Genomic DNA, 19,992 nt, shown 5'->3' on the forward strand with positions numbered 1-19,992 from the left:
CACAGCTTCATTTGCACAACATAACCTTTAAAATGTATCACAGGGTTCTGAACAAAAAGTGTTATTCAAATTCAAATTTGCTGTGATAATCACGCTGCGAGCTTTACTAGGACATGTTGCACCACACATAGTTTAACAATACATAAGGGTTTGTTTGGATAAACACAAGGGTCGCATGGAACATTTTGCCAAAATGAGGAAAAAAGCAAAGGCAGGATTATCATTATCAGCTGAAATATAATCAGTCTGCGCCAGCTCAAGGCAGAGAGAAACAAAATCAAGTCTTTCTTTCAATTCTGACCAGTCTTGTCAGCTGGAGACTTACATTTCCTTTGTGTGCAGCACCACTTGATATCTTAAACATCCATCGCACTTCCACTTACTGCCCCTCCCCCTCCCCCTCCCCTCCATGTCTTAGTTGGTAAAGGTAGGCTGAGCTATACAGACCACAAGGCCCCAGGTTCAATACCCAGACTGTGCTTATCTTAGCCAGGGCAGTGTCAGGGTATTACAACTGGCCACAGCAGCCTTCAGTTAAAAAATGCAAAAATACGAGCCAGGGTTATCACTGTCCATAGAAACAGCAACATGCATTTATAGAGCACCTTTAGCATAGTACAACATACCAAGGTACTTCACAGGAGCGATTATCAAACTCAATTTGACATTGAGCCACATAACAACAACGTAAGGAGATAGTAGAACAAGGAGCGTCTTAAAGGAGGAGAGCGAGGCGGAGAGGCAGAGAGGTTTAGGGAGGTAATTCCAGAGCTTAGGACCCAGGCAGCTGAAGGCACGGCTGACAATGGTGGAGCGATTGAATCAGGGGCTCAAGAGGCCAGGATTGGAGGAACGCAGAGATCTTGGAGGGTTGCAGGGCTGGTGGACGTTACAGAGATGGGGAGGGACAAGGCCATGGAGGGATTTAAAAACAAAGATGAAAACTTTAAAATCGAGACATTGTCAGTCTGGGAGCCAATGCAGGTCAGCGAGCACAAGGGCAATGGATGAACCAGAAAGTGTGAGTTAAGATACGGGCAGCATCTGTGACCATCAGAGATGTACAAGACAGAGATTGTTTATGATGTCCCCCACAGTCAAATACTCTGCTGTCAATTATGGTACAGGCTCAGACATGAATAATTGGGGTAAGAAATCTTCTATCTTCTAAATGTGACTACAGTGAGGTAACTATCCCTCAAAGTGTCAAAGCGAGCATTAGTTAAAAAAAGCATTATACAATAACTAAAAACAAATCTGTAACATTGAGTAATAGAGACAAGTACTGCGCAGTGGATATTACACAGTAATTCAGCCTCCTCCTGAGGTCTCCAGCATCAAACAAACCACTATCCAGTGCACTGGACACAGCAAAGGCTCTGGGTCCTGACAACGTCCTGGACATAGCGCTAAAGTCCCATACAGAGCTAGCCATACCCAAGAGAAGCTGTTTAGGTCTAGCGGCCCCGATTTTAACACTCCCCCCGCCCACCCCCCAATCTGATGGAAACCATGCAGGGGAGCAGTTAAAATTAGGGAAACAACTTACAGCCTCCGATCCCGCTGCCTTCCCGATGAGTCAGAATATTTACCAGCTGTTTGAACAAGCGAGCAAGAAGTCTGACCCAAGCTGGTGGTCCTCTTTAAATATGCAGATCGGGGCCCGACGTTATCATCTGCAGCCAAGGTGCTATTTTGGTGGGGGAGGAGCGACACCGTACCCATCAGGTCAATCCTGTCGGGAGGCAGACTGTGGGCCAGGAGAGGTCCAGGCAGGTAAGTTTCTAATTTTACTTTGGTTTTGTTGTGGAGCAGGAGTGAGCCTCTGGGCTTCCTCCCTCCCCCAATTGCCTTCAGCCCGCGCCCCACACCGCCTCCCCCCCCCACTCTTACCATTTACTTAAATGCCAGGAATGGATCCTGTGGGTCCCCAGCTGCGTCTCCAGCCTGCAATCTTCTGCGCCCGCCACCGGCCAGCCATTCCGCCCACCGGCCAGTCCACCCGCCCACCGGCAGTCCGCTCGCCACCTGCCGGCCAGTCCGCCCGCCGGCCAGTCCGCCCACCAGCCAGTCCGCCCACCGCCCGCCTGCCCACCGCCCACCGTCCAGTCCGCCCGCAAGCCTGCCCGCCTGCCGGCCAGTCCGCCTGCCGGCCAGTCCGCCCACCGGCCAGTCTGCCCACCGGCCAGTCCACCCACCGCCCGCCTGCCCACCGCCCACCGTCCAGTCCGCCCGCAAGCCTGCCCGCCTGCCGGCCAGTCCGCCTGCCGGCCAGTCCGCCCACCGGCCAGTCTGCCCACCGGCCAGTCCGCCCACCGCCCGCCTGCCCACCGCCCACCGTCCAGTCCGCCCGCAAGCCTGCCCGCCTGCCGGCCAGTCCGCCCGCCGGCCAGTCCGCCCACCGGCCAGTCCGCCCACCGGCCAGTCCGCCCACCGGCCAGTCCGCCGCCCGCCCACCAGCCAGTCTGCCCAACGGCCAGTCCGCCCACCGGCCAGTCCGCCCACCGGCCAGTCTGCCCACCAGCCAGTCCACCCACCTTCCACCGGCCAGTCCACCCGCCGCCCGCCCACCCACCTGCCGGCCAGGGAACACGTGTGTTGTTGGGTTTGGGGGGGACTCCGATTAAAGTTATGGTAATGAGGCCTGGCCTTTAAGACCCGGCCTCCACATCCCAGGACTACTTCGGGGCTCACGGGCACCATACATGCCCCCTTTAAAATCAGGGCCTGTGATACTCACATCTCCCCGACAACGTGGGAAACTGCCCAGGTATCCACATAAACAGAACAGGATAAATCTAACCAACCAATATCAGTCTCCTCGAAATTATCAACAGACTAATGGAAGGAGTTAACAGTGAGAGTAGAATTGGCCTCAGAGTGCCCTCAGATGGTGAGATTGGACTGACCAAAGGGATAGCCAGCCTCTCACCTTGCTTGGCTGGACTCAGGGTGATGGCAGATGCTGGTATCCTCATACTTTATCCAACTCCTGGCCAGCACCTCTTGCTTTCCTGCCCTCCCCTCACCACAACTGCATCCTTGTGCCTTCCTCATTTCACACATCCAAGAAATGCAGCCTGCCCACCAAGTGCCTGTGCTGCAGCCACTGGGGTAGCTCTGTGTGACATCAGTAGGATTGGCAAAGGCACACACAAGACATTCAGTGAGGGAATGCATAATGACGATGAGTTGATTTCCTGATGTCATATTGGATGGATAGATGTATAAAGTTGGATTGGAAAGTTTGCTTTGTGGGGCTTTTGTTTCAGCATTGCGTCCGAGAGGACGCTGTGATGGTCAGTAGCAGAGGGAAGGGAAGGTGTGGGACTAATGGTCACTGGGGAATTGGGGTTGTGGGCACTGGTACCACAGGGGGCTGATTCCATCCCGGATATCCCGGCCACAAAGGGGCTGTCTGAGTTGCATCCCGCATCCTGTAAGGACACTATTCCATTCTCCCAGTTTCTCCGTCGCAACTGCTCTGACGATGACACCTTTCACGCTGGTGCCTCTGACATCTCTTCCTTTTTCCTCAACTGAGGATTCCATTCAACCGTGGCTAACATGGCCCTCGACCGTGTCCGTTCTATTCCCCGCAGCTCTGCTCTCACCCCTTCCCCTCCCTCTCAGAACCACGACAGGGTTCCCCTTGTCCTCATCTTTCACCCCACCAGCCTCCACGTTCAATGGACCATCCTCCGCCATTTCCGCCACCACCAGCGTGATCCCACCACCAATCACATCTTCCCCTCCCCTCCCCTCTCAGCATTCCGAAGGGACCGCTCCCTCAGCGACACCCTGGTCCATTCCACAGTCACCCCCAGCACCCCCTCCCCTTCCCACGGCACCTTCCCGTGCAAGCGCAGGAGATGCAACACCTGCCCTTTTACCCCCTCCCTTCCCACTGTCCAGGGCCCCAAATACTCCTTCCAGGTGAAACAGCGATTTACTTGTACTTCTTTCAATTTAGTATACTGTATTCACTGCTCACGATGCGGCCTCCTCTACATTGAGGAGACCAAGTGTAGCTTGGATAACCGCTTTACAGAACACCTCCGTTCAGTCGTAAGTGTGACCCCGAGCTACCGGTGGTCTGTCACTTTAATTCCCCGTCTCACTCCCACTCTGATCTCTCCGTCTGCGGCCTCCTACACTGTTCCAATGAAGCTCAACACAAGCTCAAGGAGAGGCACCTCATCTTTCGTTTAAGCACTTTACAGCCTTCTGGACTCAACATCGAGTTCAACAATTTCACCGTAACTGCTGTCCCCATTTTGTTCTTTTTCCTCCCTTCTTTTTAAACAAAAACTCTCCCACCACTCCTTCTTTATTTTTATTTTGTTTCTCTCTGGTTCCCACAGCAGCTGGTGATTATTCTGCCATTCACACCCTATCTACACTCACCTGTTGTTTCCTAACTTGAGCCGTTACCGTCTCAAGTCGGCCCATCATTCCTTTTGTCTCTCAAATCTCTCCTGTCTTCCACCCTCTCACAGAACTTCCCTTTGGTTCTTTCCCCCTCACCCCTCCTCAACCCCCATCCCCCCTTACCCCATAGCCCCCTCACCCCACCCCCCCATCCCCCCCTCACCCCCCCATCCCCCCCTCACCCCCCATCCGCCGCACACCTCCTCACCCCTCACCCCCCACACACCCTCTCACCCGCCCCCTTACCCCACTCCCTCACCCCGCCCCCTCACCCCCCTCCCTCACCCCCATCCCCTCACCCCCAACCCTTCACACCCCTCACCCCACTCCCCTACCCACCTCCCTCACCCCTCACACCCCCCCTCACCCACTCCCCATCCCCCCACACACACCCGCCCCCGCCTCACCCCCCTCCCCCACTCCCCATCCCCCTACACACACTCTCACCCGCCCCCCCCCTCACCCCCCTCCCCCACCCCAACCCCTCATCCACCCCAACCCCCTCACCCCCCCATCCCCCCCACACCCCCCTCACCCCTCACCACCCCCACATCCCCCCTCACCACCCCCACATCCCCCCTCACCCCTCATCTCCCCGCCACACGCCAATAGGTGGCGATAAGTTCGGGAATTTCTCCCTCAGGGTGTCCGTGCATTCTCTGGGCTATACATTCCATACCAGCAACTGACCGTCCCTTCGGCCCACCTGGAACTCGTGACACGTGCTGCGTGTAATGGTGGCAGCCTTCCTGTCCTCTCCGGCGGCTCACCAAGAAGCAAGATGGAACAGGGTGTAGCGAACAGGGCCAGAGTGGCTTACACCCTCACCCTCCACACCTCGGGTCCCTCACCACCTCTCCTGAAGGCGCTGCTCGGTGCCGAGCTTACGGCTCACATCTCACCGTTGGTAATTCGGCTCATACAACAGAGCCTGGTCTCCAGTTGTCTTGGACCCCCTTGCCACTGGGCCAAAACCTCGCTCTGTCAAGCCCGTGTGGTTGCCGGTGTGCAACGGCCAAACCAAGTTAAAAGAACTCACGCACGGGCATCTTCCACCCTTCATCTCATTTCATACTATCACTTCAGCCAGTTAACCATCTCCAGTTTTCTACTCAGGGGGGGTGGTTGAATTTTCCCAGGGCTTCTCCTAATCGTCCGCTGTAACTTCAGCAGAAGATCCAGAGGAACCCCTGAGAAACAATATAAATGCTGTTTACACTGTTTCTCTGGGGTTTTAACAAATCTTCCGCTGAAGTTACGGCGAACGATCGTTCGAAGCCCTGCAGGAACTTCAGCCTTGGCCTGCTCAACTACCTCTCTCTCCTCTTGGTTTCTCCCCTCCTCTTTCCCTTTAGTTTATTGCTTTTTAAATGTTGTTCTTCGGTAATATGCTCCCATTCGGATGAAGGGCTCACACATAATTGGTAACTTGTCTGTTCTCGCCACAGATGTTGCCTGAGCTGCTGAGTGATTTCAGTGTTTTTGCTTCGGATTTCCAGTAACTGCAGTGTTTAGCATTTTGTTTATACTGCGCCAGGCCTGCTGCTGTTTTTAGGCCCATCTTATTTCCCTCCAGAAATGACAGTGTATTGAAATCAGATTCAAATGGCAGAAATTCATCATCCTATAACAGTGAGTTAAAACAGTATTACATAATAACTATAAGCAAGACATATGATATTTATTTGTTCATCGGATACTTATTCAACCAGATAGTTTTAACAATTTGAATAAATCACTCGTTATTTTATTGCCAGAACAATCATGTGCTGTGGTACCTTCAGCAAATCAAACCATTGTGAGCTTTAGCCTACTGTCAGCCTGTGTGATTCACTCAGTAGCCGGGAGGGTGACTGGAGGGTAACTCAAGCTTCTTTAAGCTCTAAAACCTATCCAATAATGAGTGGTAGGCTGTTTCCTTATATTGTGTAAATCAAGGCTTGGTGGCATCATCTTTATTCTTGCGTTGCCTTAATTTGCAATATCCTATAGATCGAGCTGGCTTTTTTCTCGTTGCTGCTTAATTTAATTTACTTTTTGATCTTTTCATCCTGATCCAGTTTACATCAAGAAAATGCTGATGCACCCGCTAAACAGAGAAATATTGAGGGCGAGAAATTTCATTGAGGCGTTAACTTTTGAACAGTAGAAAAAGTAGTGCCAGGCACTAATAATTCTCTCCTGCCGGGAAATTCAGCTTCAGCGCTCCGAGAGGGAAGTGGAGCTGAATCAAGCGCTAACTAGTTCTCTTAGGGCGCTAAAATCCGAGAGCGGGGCGATAGCGGTAGCCCATTGCTAACGGCATCAGACACTGCTTTCCTCATTTAAAGGGGGGGGCAATGATGGTGCACAACCTACTTGTCAGCAGTTCTGCGATGCAAGGCGACCTGCACGACCTCTCACAAAGTGGAGGGCTGGGACATCTTGCATCAATGAAACTGTTATATATGTGGACTTGTATTTACTCTGTGCAGCTCATTCCCCGGAGTCCCAAGGGATCCCATAATCCCTTGGGAGTGCAGGTATTTAAGGAGGCTTCACAGGTTGGCGAGGCACTCTGGAGACCTGCAATAAAAGACTACGGTCACACGTTACTTTGAGCTCACAGTATTCAGTCTGACTCTTTCTCCATACACTACAACTGGCGACAAGATACAGATAGCAAACCCAAAGATGCAGAGAACAGTGGGCATCCTGGAGAAATTTTCAGAGGGAGATGATTGGGAAAGTTTTGTGGAGCGACTCGACCAATACTTCGTGGCCAATGAGCTAGATGGGGAAGAGAGTGCTGCCAAATGAAGGGCGATCCTCCTCACCGTCTGTGGGGCACCAACGTATGGTCTCATGAAGAATCTGCTCACTCCAGCGAAACCCACGGAGAAATCGTACGATGATTTGTGCACACTCATCCAAGAGCATTTGAACCCGAAGGAAAGCGTTCTGATGGTGAGGTATCGGTTCTACACATACTAAAGATCTGAAGGCCAGGAAGTGGCGAGTTATGTTCCCGATCTAAGACGCCTTGCAGGGACATTGCGAATTTGAAGGATATTTGGAGCACATGCTCAGAGACTTTTTCGTACTTGGCATTGGCCACGAAACCATACTTCGCAAACTTTTGACTGTAGAGACCCAACCTTGAGTAAGGCCATAGCGATAGCCCAGGCGCTCACAGCCACCAGTGACAATATGAAGCAAATCTCTCAGCACACAAGTGCTGCTACAAGTACTGTGAACAAAGTGATGTTGTTTTCGAATCATAACGGACAGGGCAGGTCACACATACCTGCAGCTACACGTCCGCAGATGTCTCAGAGTCCACCATCAAGGGTGATGAATGCAAGGCCATTAACACCTTGATGGCGCTGCGTGGGTGATCATCATTTCCATTCATTCCGATTCAAAGGATACGTTTGCAAGGGCTGTGGAACAATGGGACACCTCCAACAAGTGTGCAGGCGAGCTGCTAAGCCTGCTAAACCTGCAAACCACTATGTTGCAGAGGAGGATCACAACGAAACAGAGCCTCAGACAGAGGAGGCAGGGGTACATGGGGTGCACACATTCACCATGAATTGTCCCCCGATAATGCTGAATGTTGAACTAAATAGACTCCCGGTGTCAATGGAGCTAGACACGGACGCAAGCCAGTCCATCAGGGGCAAAAAGACTTTTGAAAGGTTGTGTTGCAACAAGGCCTCAAGGCCAGTCTTAACTTCAATTCGCACGAAACTAAGAACTTACACTGTAATCAGCGGTGCGACTGTAAAGGTCACCTACGATGGAGCGCTGCACAAGCTACCACTTGGGGTGGTACCGGGCGATGGTCCCATGCTGCTCGGCAGGAGCTGGCTGGAAAAGATACGCTGGAACTGGGACGACATCCAAGCGCTATCGCCCGCTGACGACAATTCGTGTGCCCAGGTCTTAAACAAATTTCCTTCGCTGTTCGAACCAGGCATCGGGAAATTCCAAGGAGCAAAAGTGCAGATCCACCTAATTCCGGGGGCATGACCCATGCATCACAAGGCGAGAGCAGTACCGTACATGATGAGAGAAAGCATAGAAATCGAGCTAGACCGGCTGCAACAAGAGGGCATCATTTCACCGATTGAGTTCAGCGAGTGGGCCAGTCCTATTGTCCCAGTCCTCAAGGGAGATGGTACCGTCAGAATCTATGGCAATTACAAAGTAACTATCAATCATTTCTCCCTGCAGGACCAATACTCACTACCAAAAGCCGACGACCTCTTTGCAATGCTGGCGGGAGGAAAGACGTTCACGAAGCTGGATCTGACTGCAGCCTACATGACGCAGGAACTGGGGGAATCATCGAAGGCCCTCACCTGCATCAACACGCACAAAGGGTTTTTTGTTTATAATAGATGCCCGTTTGGAATCCGATCAGCGGCGGCGATATTCCAGAGAAACATGGAAAATTTACTGAGGTCAGTCCCGCACACCGTGGTCTTCCAGGACGACATCTTGGTCACAGGTCGGAACACAGTCGAGCACCTGCAGAACCTGGAGGAGGTTCTTAGTCGACTCAACCGCGTGGGGCTCAGGTTAAAATGCTCGAAGTGCTTTTTCCTGGCGCCTGAAGTGGAGTTCTTGGGAAGGAGGATTGCGGCAGACGGCATCAGGCCCACCAACGCGAAGACGGAGGCAATCGAGAATGCACCGAGTCACAGAACGTGACGGAGCTGCAGTCGTTTCTGGGACTCTTGAACTACTTTGGTAACTTCTTACCGGGTCTCAGCACCCTGCTAGAACCACTGCATGTTTTACTACAAAAAGGGAGCGAATGGGTTTGGGGCAAAAGCCAAGAAAATGCCTTTGAAAAAGCAAGAAAATTTTTATGCTCAAACAAATTGCTTGTGTTGTATGATCCATGTAAACGTTTGGTACTAGCATGTGATGCATTGTCATATGTCGTCGGGTGTGTATTGCAACAAGCTAATGATTTCGGGAAACTGCAACCAGTAGCTTATGCATCCAGGAGTCTGTCTAAGGCTGAGAGAGCCGACAGCATGATTGAAAAAGAAGTGTTAGCGTGTGTCTATGGGGTAAAGAAAATGCATCAATACCTGTTTGGGCTAAAATTCAAATTGGAAACTGACCATAAGTCACTTATATCCCCGTTTTTGGAGAGTAAAGGGATAAATACCAACGCATCGGCCCGCATCCAGAGATGGGCACTCAAGTTGTCCGCATACAACTACGCCATCCGCCACAGGTCAGACACAGAAAACTGCATTGATGCTCTCAGTAAGCTGCCATTGCCCACCACAGGGGTGGAAATGGCGCAGCCCGCAGATCTAGCCATGGTTATGGAAGCATTTGAGAGTGAGCAATCACCCATCACTACCCGGCAGATCAAAACCTGGACAAACCAGGACCCTTTATTATCTCTAGTCAAAAGCTGTGTGCTTCACGGGATCTGATCCAGTGTCCCAGTGGAAATGCAGGAAGAGATAAAGCCGTTCCAGTGTCGCAAAGATGAAATGTCTAAACAGGCAGACTGCCTTCTGTGGGACAATCGAGTAGTGGTCCCCAAGAAGGGCAGAGACACCTTCGTCAATGACCTCCACAGTACCCACCCAAGCATCGTAATGATGACAGCGATAGCCAGATCCCATATGTGGTGGCCCAGTATCGATGCAGACTTAGAGTCCTGCGTTCATAGATGTAATACATGCTCACAGTTAAGCAATGTACCCAGGGGGGCGCCGCTAAGTTTATGGTCTTGGCCCTCCAAACCCCATGGTCTAGGGTACACATTGACTATGCAGACCCGTTCTTGGGTAAAATGTTCCTTGTGGTTGTAGACGTGTACTCCAAATGGATTGAATGTGAGATAATGTCAGCTAGCACTTCCGCTGTCACTACTGAAAGCCTGCGGGCCATGTTTGCCACACATGGCTTACCCAATGTCCTGGTGAGCGACAATGGGCCATGTTTTACCAGTGCTGAGTTCAAAGAATTCATGACCCATAATGGGATCAAACATGTCACATCTGCCCCGTTTAAACCAATGGTCAGGCAGAGAGAGCAGTGCAAACCATCAAGCAAGGCTTGAAGAAGGTAACTGAAGGCTCACTGCAGACTCGCCTATCCCCCGAGTCCTGCTTAGCTACCGCACGAGACCCCACTCACTCACTGGGATCCCACCTGCTGAACTGCTCATGAAAAGAGCACTTAAGACAAGGCTCTCGATAGTTCACCCTGATCGACATGAACAGGTAGAGAGCAGGCGGCTTCAACAAAGTGCATACCATGATAGCGCAAATGTGTCACGCGAGATTGAAATCAATGATCCTGTATTTGTTTTAAATATGGACAAGGTCCCAAGTGGCTTCCCGGCACTGTCATGGCCAAAGAGGGGAGCAGGGTGTTTCGGGTCAAACTTTCAAATGGACTTATTCACCGGAAGCACTTGGACCAAATCAAACTCAGATTCACAGACTACCCTGAGCAACCCACCTTGGACCCTACCTTTTTTGATCTCCCAACACACACACCAGTGGCAACCGACACCATAGTTGACCACGAAGCAGAACCCATCATCCACAGCAGCCCTGCAGGGCCCAACACACCAGGCAGCCCAGCAAGGCCAGCTGCACAGCAGTCCAGCGAGGGCCCAACAAATGACTCAACAACACCAGCTTTCACACCGAGACGATCAACCAGGGCAAGAAGGGCCCCAGATCAACTCACATTGTAAATAGTTACACTATTGACTTTGGGGGGAGTGTTGTTATGTATCTGGACTTGTATATACTCTGTACAGCCACCAGAGGGCTCATTCCCCAGAGTCCCAAGGGATCCCATAATCCCTTGGGAGCACAGATATTTAAGGAGGCCTCACAGGTTGGAATGGCACTCTGGAGACCTTCAATAAAAGACTACGGTCACACTTTACTTTGAGCTCACAGTGTGCAGTCTGACTCTTTATCCATACACAACAGAAACATCACAAAATTTCAGCAGGCACCAGACTGGTGCAAATAATAAAGGTTGGCCTACCTGAAAACCATTTCTTTTAATTAGTGTTCCACTGGTAGCCGAGTTGTCAAAGCCTCCTCTTGCCATTGTTGACGCCTGGTGGTACAGCAGGGACTGCGGGGCAATTTCATATCCGGGCGGTAACGGGGCGCTCCGCTCATTTAAATCAGCAGGCAGTACCAAAATACTTCTCTTTTTTGCAGGTGGCCTTGGTTTGCGGTGGCACCGTCCGTTTTGGGTTTAATCGAATTTCTGGCCTTATTTTTTTTAAATAGAGGAGGCAATATAGCCGCTTTTTATAGCCTTGTTAGCACCTCCGGTGGGTGTTCAAGGGGCACAGGGCAGTTTTTGCCCGGGGAGGGGGTCGCTACCGCCTCCCAAGAAATAGCTCGGGAGGTTGCGGAGGCACTGCCACAGCACCTCGGGCCACCGCACAACCGAGGATGAAGCCTTCGCCGTGCGTGGCGACTCCTCACCGTCCTGCGCTGACCCCTTAACCCCCCCATGGGGGAAATTGCCCCACGAGCTGCGAAGTTGGTGGACGTCCACTTTTGGGGTGCTGATTAAAGGGGAGGGTGCCATCGCCCCGGGCCACCATCTTTTTTTGTCGGTCAACTCTTGGGTTGGCTCTACGATGGTGGCCTTAGCATGTTCCGGGCAGCCTGGCACTCCGTCTTGGGTGCCGGACTGCTGGCCCGGTCGCACGCTGTGCGAGGCCATCAGAGGCCGTGCAGAGCGTGCAGCGGCCCTCCCCTTTAATCGAAGGGGAGGGGCATTGCGGTTTCGCCCCAGTAGCGCCCCGGGACCCGCTGCCAAAGGAAGTGGAGCACCAGAGATTGCGCCCCGCTGCCTTTGAGTGGCGGCAAGCCCAATTGAGCGGTGTGGCGGCACTTCCGCGACGAGCACTAAATGTCCTGGCCACGGAAGGTTACTGCTCCCAGTCGGGGCGCGGGGCAATTTCACCCCCAGACTTTTGATGTCGAGTTTTCATTTTCGAACTTTCCAGACAACTAACTCAAAAAAGCAGACAGAGCATGGCTTATTTAGAAACTGCCTTTAAGCCAGTGTTTGACATTCGCCAAGTGAGAAATAACATACACCGCCCCCCCCACCACCACACTACATAGAAACATAGAAACATAGAAAATAGGTGCAGGAGTAGGCCATTCGGCCCTTTGAGCCTGCACCGTCATTCAATAAGATCATGGCTGATCATTCCTTCAGTGCCCCTTTCCTGCTTTCTCTCCATACCCCTTGATCCCGTTAGCCGTAAGAGCCATATCTAACTCCCTCTTCAATATATCCAATGAACTGGCATCAACAACTCTCTGTGGCAGGGAATTCCACAGGTTAACAACTCTCTGAGTGAAGAAGTTTCTCCTCATCTCAGTCTTAAATGGCCTATCCCTTATCCTAAGACTGTGTCCCCTGCTTCTGGACTTCCCCAACATCGGGAACAATCTACCCGCTTCTAACCTGTCCTGTCCCGTCAGAATCTTATATGTTTCTATGAGATCCCCTTTCATCCTTCTAAACTCCAGTGAAGAAAGGCCCAGTTGATCGAGTCTCTCCTCATATGACAGCCCAGCCGTCCCTGGAATTAGTCTGGTGAACCTTCGCTGCACTCCCTCAATAGCAAGAATGTCCTTCCTCAGATTAGGAGAGCAAAACTGAACACAATATTCCAGGTGAGGCCTCACTAAGACCCTGTACAACTGCAGTAAGGACCTCCCTGCTCCTATACTCAAAGGCCACGAGCTACGTCAGTGCTGAAGAATTATGACAGTGTCTCCAGAATTCTCTAACTCAGGATTTGACTAACTGAACCACATGTGCATTATAGTCCTTTGTGTACCATAACCAGACCCTCTGGATAACAGATAAATATGTCCAATTAAAAAAAGACAAAATGTTTACACACAGCTGCCAATGTTATACCCGAGAAAATATTAATATTTGGACATACTAGAAGTTTCACACGGATCTTGGCTTTAAGGATTAAGCACACGATGTATAAGACTGCTTCTCGAAGGATCTCGAAGCTTCCCTGCAGCTACAGTAACACATTGGAGAAATAGATCAAAGAAATTGATATTTACCATTTGAAGAAGTTGGTCAGCCGACCTACGTCACATTCACCGAGGTTAATCACGGGCAACGCATGTGAGCTCTGCCACACCAAGGACTGGTCCAGCTTCCTCTCAGCACCTGTGGCTGAAAGTGCAGAATCTTTGTGGGCAAGTGGTGTGTTGGGGAGGGGGGAGGGGTGCTGATGCGTCAGAGGTAAGCCTTGCTCTGCTCTCTGTTATATCTCCTCAAGCAGAGGAGACAAAGGATCTTGTTTCTGCCCTGAGCTAGGATGCTAATCAAGGTTGGTGGAAGAATGCTCCGGATGTCACGATTCATCGACAAGTGTCTCGGAGCAGCTGCTGTCTTCACGCCCACATCCCGGATTAAATTGTGTAGGCAGTTTTTTTCTCTCTCTTACTCTCTCTTCCCCCCCACCTTTCAAGCTCTCTCCCTTTCTCTCTCTCCAGCTCAGTGGTTTGATGAACAGGATACTTTCTAAGCCCACCCACACACAGGCACACATATATAGCACACGCTCCCTTGAATTCAGCAGAAACATGAATGGAAAAAGCAGAAGGGAAAATAAACAGCAAACAATGCCAGGAGGAGTATGCAGATTATAACAACTGCTGCTGGGTGCATCCAGAGCAAGCTCCAACTGCACCAATATATAGTCCTAGTGAGTTCAAACAGCGCACCTCTGCCGCACACACACACACAACCTCAGCACTGCTGCAGGACAACTGCACACAAGCTGCATTTTTTTTAAAGAATAAAATTGACTCATTCCTTAGATTCACATTTAATGGTCCAATCAGCAGCTACCCTGAATTGCCACCTTAAAACTGTACAAGTTAAATTTGCTCAAATCTAGTATCAGTATTCTGATCGGATCCCGAGAAAGGATCAAAGTGCACTCTGTCGCGACTCAATGGTTAAGATGAGAGGAACAGTACGGCCAGAGAGAATGTGAGACGGCTGGGATGAGAGAGTGAAGAGAATGCTTTTCTTCATGTGAATGTTCATTCAGTTTTCCCCCACAATGTTGAATTTTGAAGTGGAATGAATGGTCTTGCCTGTGTTTTGTTGACAGTTAGAAACAGTAATTTGCTACATCAGTGGGGAGGCAAGGATCGGAGCAGGTTGAGGGTCAGGGCTGCTTTCCTCTCCCTTAAGTGGGGCGGAGTGGGTGAACAATTAAAGGTGAGGTGCATGGCACTGAGCGAGGCGGTGGGGAGGGTAAAGGGGTTGAGGAAGTAAGTGAAAGGGGAAGAGGTAGAGATAGTGATGGCAGTGAGGGATGGTTGGGAAGGGGAGGAGGCAATGGAATGGTGAAGGGGAGGAGATCCGATGGGATTGAGAAGATAGAGAAAACATAATAATATAGGAGCAGGAGTAGGCCACTCGGCCTCTCGAGTCTGCTCCGCCTTTCAATAAGATCATGGCTGATCTTCGACCTCAACACCACTCAAGCCCGATCCCCATTTCCCTTGGTTACCTTAGATTCCAAGATTCTATCGATCTCAGCCTTGAATATACTCAACAACTTAGCAATCACTGTCCTCAGGGTAGAGAATTCCAAAGATTGACAACCCTCTGAGTGCAGAAATTTATCATCTCAGTCCTTCATGGCCGACCCCTTATCCTGAGACTATGACCCCTAGTTCTAGGTTCTCTAGCCCGGGGAAACAGCCTCTCAGCACCTACCGTATCAAGCCCTCTCAGAATCTTATGGGGCTGAAATTGATCAACTCACTGCCCAGTGCTGCCCACTGACGCCCACTCCCGCCCACATTCCCCTCGAAGATCTGCCCAGTGCCACTTTCGGGGTGGCCTGGAGCGGGCGGGAGGGGAGAGCCACCGGGAACCGCCCGCTGATGTCAGCGGCTGGCCGAGTGGTGCAACTGAGCTCCCAGATTCCTGCGGGCGGGAGCCGGCGGGACTTGGCGGCAGAACGGGGCTGGACCGCTGGCTGGAGGCTGGTCTGTCCCCGAAGGCGAGTATGAAGATCCTGAAGAAAAAGCTAGGTGAACATTTTCTATATTTTTTTCCCACAGCAACTTACCTGGATGGGCTCCCCTGAAGGTCTTCCGATAGTTTTTTTTTACTTTTTACTGATGGTTTTCAGGTCTTCGACCCTCCGTGGGCCCGACTCCATCCTCGGCGGCACTTAGGCGGCAAGTGCCTCTGCCGCCGAGAGTGAGACCTTCTGCACGCTGCTGCCCAGATTGGCGACATAAGTCGTCCATTTACCGCCCGCCGACCTTCGAGGGAGCTCGGTGATGAATATCCCGCCCAAAGTACTGTCCGGAACCTCGGCAGCCATCGGCACTTTGGGCGGCACTTGGGCGGGCAGAGGCCTTGATCAAAATCGGCCTCTATATGTTTGAATGCGATCACATCTAGTTTTACTAAACTCCAGAGAGTATAGGCCCATCTATTCCATCTCTCCTAACCTTTAATTGTTCATCCACTCTGCCCCCATTTAAGGGAGTGGACAGAGCACCCCTCACCCTCAGTCTGTTTCCACCCTCTCATCCCAGGAATCATTTTGGTGAAGCTTCTTTGCACCCCCTCGAAGGCAATTATATCCTTCCTGAGGTAAGAAGACCAAAACTGTGTGCAGTACTCCAGGTGTGGTCTCCCCAAAGCCCTGTACAAGTGCAGCAAGACCTCCTTACTCTTGTACTCCAATTCCCTTTCAATGAAGACCAGCTAAAATATATTTTGTTTCTATTCTTCCCACCAAAGTCAATAACCTCACACTTGCCCACAATATACTCCATCTGCCAATGTCTTGCCACCTCACAATCTGTCTATACCCCTTTGCACACTCTTTGGCAGGAATTTTGTTTACCTGGGCGGGGTCGGGTGTGGCCGGTCACCTTGGCGGGTCACAACCTCATTGTTGGTTCCATCCCGCTCCTGAAATGGACTTTGCATTAATGGGGCCTATTAAACATGCCCTGCGCATTACCCAGCCCTATTAAATAGTGCGGGTGATGTCGCATTTTCAGCCGGGATATTTAAAGGAGCCATGGTCACATTGCAGTTGAAGGTTGATGTAGGATTGTTCAGGCAGCACACTGCGTCATTGGAGTGTTGCAACCGTTTCCAGAGATGGCAGCACAGAGGCAGAGGGCTGCACTCAGGTTCTCTGATGACTCCTTCCATATGCTTGTGGAGGGAGTCAGAGCAGCAGGGATATCCTCTTCCATTCTAATGGGCGAAAGAGACCTCTCCAGGAGATCAAGAGCCTGGCTCCAAATAGCTGATGAGGTCAACAGCAGGGATGTGTTCAGAAGGACCTGGGTGCAGTGCTGCAAACGTTTCAATGATCTCATTAGATCAGGAAAGACGAGTACAAAGCCACACTCAACCTCATCCTGCTGTGCCTCTCATCACATCCCCATCATTCTGCCTTCCCTACTCTACTGCTGCACATCATTACTCAGACCAACATACCTTGCATGTCCACCCATCCCTCTCTCTCTCTCATCATCATAGGCAGTCCCTCAGAATCGAGGGAGACTTGCTTCCACTCTTAGAATGAGTTCTTAGGTGGCTGAACAGTCCAATACGAGAACCACAGTCCCTGTCACAGGTGGGACAGATAGTGGTTGAGGGAAAGGGTGGGTGGGACTGGTTTGCCGCACACTCCTTCCACTGCCTGTGCTTGATTTCTGCATGCTCTCGGCGCTCAGCGCCCTCTCGGATGCACTTCCGCCAATTAGGGCGGTCTATGGCCAGGGACTTCCAGGTGTCGATGGGGATGTCGCACTTTATCAGGGAGGCTTTAAGGGTGTCCTTGTAACGTTTCCACTGCCTACCTTTGGCTCGTTTGCCGTGGACGAGTTCAGAGTAGAGCGCTTGCTTTGGAAGTCTCTTGTCTGGCATGCAAACTATGTGGCCTGCCCAGCGGAGTGGTCAGTGCTTCAACACTGGGGATGTTGGCCTGGTTGAGAATGCTAATGCTGGTGCGTCTGTCCTCCCAGGGGGATTTGTAGGATCTTGCGAAGACATTGTTGATGGTATTTCTCCAGCGACTTGAGGTGTCTACTGTACATGGTCCATGACTCTGAGCCATACAGGAGGGCGGGTATTACTACAGCCCTGTAGACCATGAGCTTGGTGACAGTTTTGAGGGCCTGGTCTTCGAACACGCTTTTCCTCAGGTGGCCGAAGGCTGCATTGGCACACTGGAGGCGGCGTTGGATCTCTCTCTATCTACATACTCACATCCCATCTGACTAACCACCCCTCACACTCACCCTCATTCTAATGCAATCATACCAACTAACAACACACAAGATGGCCACTTGGCTTTGGCACCCCAATCTCCCTCTAAAGGTGTAACCCATCCATTCCTTACACTCATTCCATCACTCTCACTCAACCTTCTCTTCTTTCCCTACTTGCAGGAGAAGAGAGCCCACAATAAGAGGGAGAGGGAGAGGGAGAGAACGGAGGTGGAACGCTATCATTGGTCACCTTAACAACAGCAGAGGAGGCTGCCTTTGAAGTTTCAGGAGTTGCCAGGCAGCTGGAGGTGGGAGGCGAAGAGAGTGGGACATCTCAGTAACCCGTAACAGAATTACATATCATACAGCTACATGGCACACATCAGTCACTCATTTGTGGCTTTGCTCTTCATGCAGCGCTAATCCTCACTGCTGCACTATATTGTGCAGGCGCAGCCGGCCACAATGATTCTGGAGACCTTGGGTGGTGCGTACTGAAGGGCTCCTCCAAATCTGTCAAGGCACCTGAAGTGCATTTTCAGCATGCCTATTGTTTGCTCTATGACACACCTGCTGGAAATGTGGCTCTCATTATATCTCTCGTCGGCCTCAGTACTTGGCCTCCTCAAGCATGTCATGAGTCACGTCTTCAGTGGATAGCCCTTAGTCTCCAAGCAGCCAGCGGAAAGTCTGTTTGGAGGAACGAAGAACTGAGGGAGGGTGGACTGGTGCAGGATGAAACAGTCATGGCAGCTACTCGGGAATTTGGTGCACACATGCATGACCGTCTTCGTATGGTTGCAGACCAGCTGCACATTGAGGGAGTGGAAGCCCTTGTAGTTGACAAACACTCCTGGGTGGGGTGCCCTGATGGCCACATGTGTGTAGTCAATGATGTCCTGTAACCCTGGGAAGCCAGCCAGAGTGGCAAAAGCCAGTGCCCGTTCAATAACACTGGCTTCATCAGTGGCAAAATAGATATAATTGGCTGACTTGTCAAAGAGGCATCGGTGAATTGTGTGATGCATCTGTGGGCGGCCGACTGCGAGATGCCGCAAATGTCTGTTGCAGATCCTTGGAAAGAGCCGGAGGCAAAAAGGTTGAGGTGCTGGTGACTTTGACAGCCATTGTTAAGGCATGACTGCCCGTTCCTCTGGGTAGCAGGTCTTGCTCCAGCAATGTTCAAATGTCTGCAATGACCTGGCGTTATAGCCTGAGCCTCCTTTGACACAGCTATCCATCATGTTGAAGCTCATCCTCTGCCTGTAGACCCTGCATTGGAGGGACTGCCCTCTGTCCTGTGCAGTATCAGGTGGTTGAGGAGAAGGTCGGTGGTGGTGTTGTTGGTGCTGCTGGTGTGCCTGGTGCTGCTGGGGTTGGGGCTCATCGTGGTCCGATTCTGAGGTCAAGTAGAGATGACAGAAGCAATCTGCCAATTGTGAGAGAGGTTCTAGTGATGAGGTGCCACTGGATGGTGACTTTGCTGGAAACACTTGCGGCCTGTAGAAAGATAAATAGGTGCTGGCAACCCGGCTGTCTTGCTCTTTTAGCTTCGTTGTTTTAAACGTCGAAGTATGCACTCACTCAGTTGTAGTAAAGGCCGGATCGGGTCTTTTATTTAGACATTCAGACATTCACAAGCCAACTCTCTGCTTGCAAAGGCAGCTCTTCCAGAAGTTACACACCTTTTGAGATTCCAGTGTCTCTGTAGTCCATAAGTGTGTGTGACAAAAGCCAGTTTCATCCCTTTATACCTAACAAACCTTTGCATTTAGACAATCACGGCTAACTGCTTTCTGAATTACTTTAAACAAAACAGATTACTTAACATACAGTGACAGGGTTGGTCCAAGTCAGCATGAATTTATGAAGGGGAAATAATGCTTGACAAATCTTTTAGAATTTTTTGAGGATGTAACTAGTAGAGTGGACAAGGGAGAACCAGTGGATGTGGTGTATTTGGACTTTCAAAAGGCTTTTGAAAGGTCCCACACAATAAATTGGTGTGCAAAATTAAAGCACATGGTATTGGGGGTAATGTATTGATGTGGATAGAGAACTGGTTGGCAGACAGGAAGCAGAGAGTCGGGATTAATGGGTCCTTTTCAGAATGGCAGGCAGTGACTAATGGGATGCCGCAGGGCTCAGTACTGGGACCCCAGCTATTTACAATATACATCAATGATTTAGATGAAGGAATTGAATGTAATATCTCCAAGTTTGCAGATGACACTAAGCTGGGTGG

General features: G+C 51.0%; 1 protein-coding gene across 1 annotated transcript; it reads left to right on the forward strand.

Annotated features, from left to right (window-relative positions):
- Positions 1–1,913: 1,913 nt before the first annotated feature.
- On the forward strand, positions 1,914–2,627 carry LOC139279650 (uncharacterized). Its single transcript, XM_070898757.1, has one exon. The coding sequence runs from the start codon at positions 1,914–1,916 to the stop codon at positions 2,625–2,627; it is 714 nt and encodes a 237-aa protein (XP_070754858.1).
- The last annotated feature ends 17,365 nt before the right edge of the window (positions 2,628–19,992 follow it).

This window comes from Pristiophorus japonicus, chromosome 14 (genome assembly GCF_044704955.1).
Source record: "Pristiophorus japonicus isolate sPriJap1 chromosome 14, sPriJap1.hap1, whole genome shotgun sequence".
In the NCBI taxonomy this organism is placed as follows: domain Eukaryota; kingdom Metazoa; phylum Chordata; class Chondrichthyes; family Pristiophoridae; genus Pristiophorus; species Pristiophorus japonicus.

Coding starts and splice junctions, on each gene's coding strand:
- LOC139279650 (XM_070898757.1), top strand. CDS start 1,914: ATGGATCCTGTGGGTCCCCAGCTGCGTCTCCAGCCTGCAATCTTCTGC.